The sequence below is a fragment of the Neomonachus schauinslandi genome, chromosome 14 (genome assembly GCF_002201575.2).
Source record: "Neomonachus schauinslandi chromosome 14, ASM220157v2, whole genome shotgun sequence".
In the NCBI taxonomy this organism is placed as follows: Eukaryota; Metazoa; Chordata; class Mammalia; order Carnivora; family Phocidae; genus Neomonachus; species Neomonachus schauinslandi.
The window spans coordinates 23,386,666-23,388,856 of NC_058416.1; the positions used below are offsets into that span (position 1 = coordinate 23,386,666).

A 2,191-nucleotide genomic window follows, 5' to 3' on the forward strand; every position below is an offset into this window, starting at 1 on the left:
AACCCTAGCTGAGCTTCAGAACAACCTGTGTGGCTTTTTAAAAACATGTCCAGGTTCCCACTCCAAATTTCCCACTAAATCCAAATACCCAGAGTTTGCCTCTCCTTGCTCTGCATTTAGCTTTTTTTTAAAGGCCTTCTTGACTTTGCTGTCAGGGTTGAAATCTACAAATAAGTTGTTAGAGAAGCAACACACAGGTTTATATGAGGTCTAGGGAAACCTTGGAATAACAGGGAAGTTGTAGTGTTAGCGAAAATTCTCCAGGCCTTTGATGGAAGAGGTGAAGTAAATTGAAATAAGGATTCTGCACCTCACTGTAAAGCCACAAACTAGAGAAAGAGAAGACATAGTTTAGCTTCCTCTTGAACTACTGGCTTTGTAACATTCTAGACAATTTAGGAGAGTAGGAGCTCAATTAAAATTCACTCATGAATTTGAGGCAGCAAGATCTAATAAATAAATCCAATATAAAAAGGTCCCAAGTTATAACTCAAAAATCAAGAGGTCTAGAGCTGCTTGAAATATGTACTTGAGTACTTGAAATAATGTACTAGAGTACTTGAAATATGGCTGGTGTGAAGCGAACTGAATCGAGATATGCTGAGTTTAAGTGTAAAATACACACCATTTCCAAAGACTGAAAAAACTATAAAATCTATCACTAATAACTTTATATTGATTGCATGTTGAAGTGATGTTTTAAATATAATGAATCAAGTCTTTTCTTATTTTTTCTAATGGGGCCACTAGAAACCTTAAAATTACACTATGTTGCTCGCATTATATATCTCTGTAGGACAACGTGGGTTAAGATTAACCTGGGGAGACTAACTGGTACTAAAGCGGGGGTAGGGGTGGGGGTTATGTCATAGCCTAAGATGTTGGAAAGCAGTAGGCTTTGTTTTTAACAAGCCGTTTAAAAATAAGCCTCCAGAAAAGAGAGCACTGTGCGGGATCACCTAGGCCATACTGTGGGAGGAGCGCCTTGGAGAAGGAAACAATGACTTAATTTCCTTGAAGAGCCCCAAAGAACTAAAGTTCAGCACATCAAGGCTCCCGCTGTAACCCAGCGGCCTCCTGGCACTGGAAGCCCAGCCAGCCGGGCGTGGGAGGGCCCTGCCCGGAGGGAGGAGCGCTCTCGGATCGTGCAGGGAAGGCCCAGGAGCCACGCGGCTCAGGAAACCACCCCCGCGGCCGGATAGGAGGACACCTCACTGGCCCCTCCTCCGCTGACTCTCCCTAGGCCCCTACCCCGAAAGGAGGAAATCTCGCCCTCAACCTGGGGAAACAACGCTCTCCGTGCCCACGCCTACGCTCCACTCCAAGGCCGCTCACACAGTGCCCTAAAAGACCCGACCCCGGTGGGCGAGACGGATGAGGACAAAGGGAGAAATCCAGGTGTGTGCTTCAACTGCACGCGCCTGCGCGAAAACCCCTAGTCGGCCCCAGTTTCAGCCTGTTACAGCGCCTTCGTCCCTCCTACTTTTCCCCGCCCCCGCCTGGGTACGTCACAAAGAGTGACGTGTAAAGCGAACAATTACAGTCCCTCTCCTCGTGAGCCAGTAGGGAGAGGGGTGGGAGGGGAGGGGGGTGGGGAGAGGACGGAAGGATAAGGCTTCGGGGACTGGCTTGTCCCGGTCACCCAATCAGAGAGCTCTGGGGAGGAGCGGGGCGGGGCCCGAGAAGAGGGTGGGGGGTGGGGCTAGGGAAAGGAATTAGAAGGCTGCGGGGAGGAGAGGGAGGGCTCCCAGAGATTAAAAGCAGCCAATCAGAGCGCGCCGGCTTCATTCGGAGAGCGGCGTGGGGCGTCGCCGCCGCCGCGCGCGCCGGGGGCTGGTTAAGGCCATGAAACAAAAGAAACCCTGAGAGGGGAGCCGCTGCCACCTCCAGCAGCCCGCCCCGCAGCCGTCCCCACCCACCCACCTAGTTACCTGCCTCTGCCTCCTTCCTCTGCCCCTCCACCCCGCCCTCTCCAGTCTCCGGGCGGCCCTGGCGCTCCTCGGCCCGGGTCGCCAGCCCCGCCGCCTCCCCAGAGGAAAGGTGTTTGCGCGCTGAGCAGGGCCCGAGCCCTGTCCGCCATGGGGCTCGCCGCCCGCCGCGCCTGACCCGGCCGCCGCCGCCGCCGCCGCCGCCATTGACAGCGCGCCGCCGCGATGCCGAGCGGCAGCTCCGCGGCCCTGGCCCTGGCGGC

At 54.2% G+C, this 2,191-nt stretch overlaps 1 protein-coding gene across 1 annotated transcript in view; it reads left to right on the forward strand.

Moving 5' to 3' along the window:
* Positions 1 to 566: 566 nt before the first annotated feature.
* MEX3C (mex-3 RNA binding family member C) overlaps positions 567 to 2,191 on the forward strand; it is a 21,807-nt gene continuing 20,182 nt past the window's right edge. Inside the window, exons 1-2 of the mRNA XM_044921254.1 lie at positions 567 to 612; positions 1,977 to 2,127. Of these exons, the coding sequence (XP_044777189.1) occupies positions 567 to 612; positions 1,977 to 2,127 (197 nt within the window). The remainder of the gene's footprint in view (positions 613 to 1,976; positions 2,128 to 2,191) is intronic.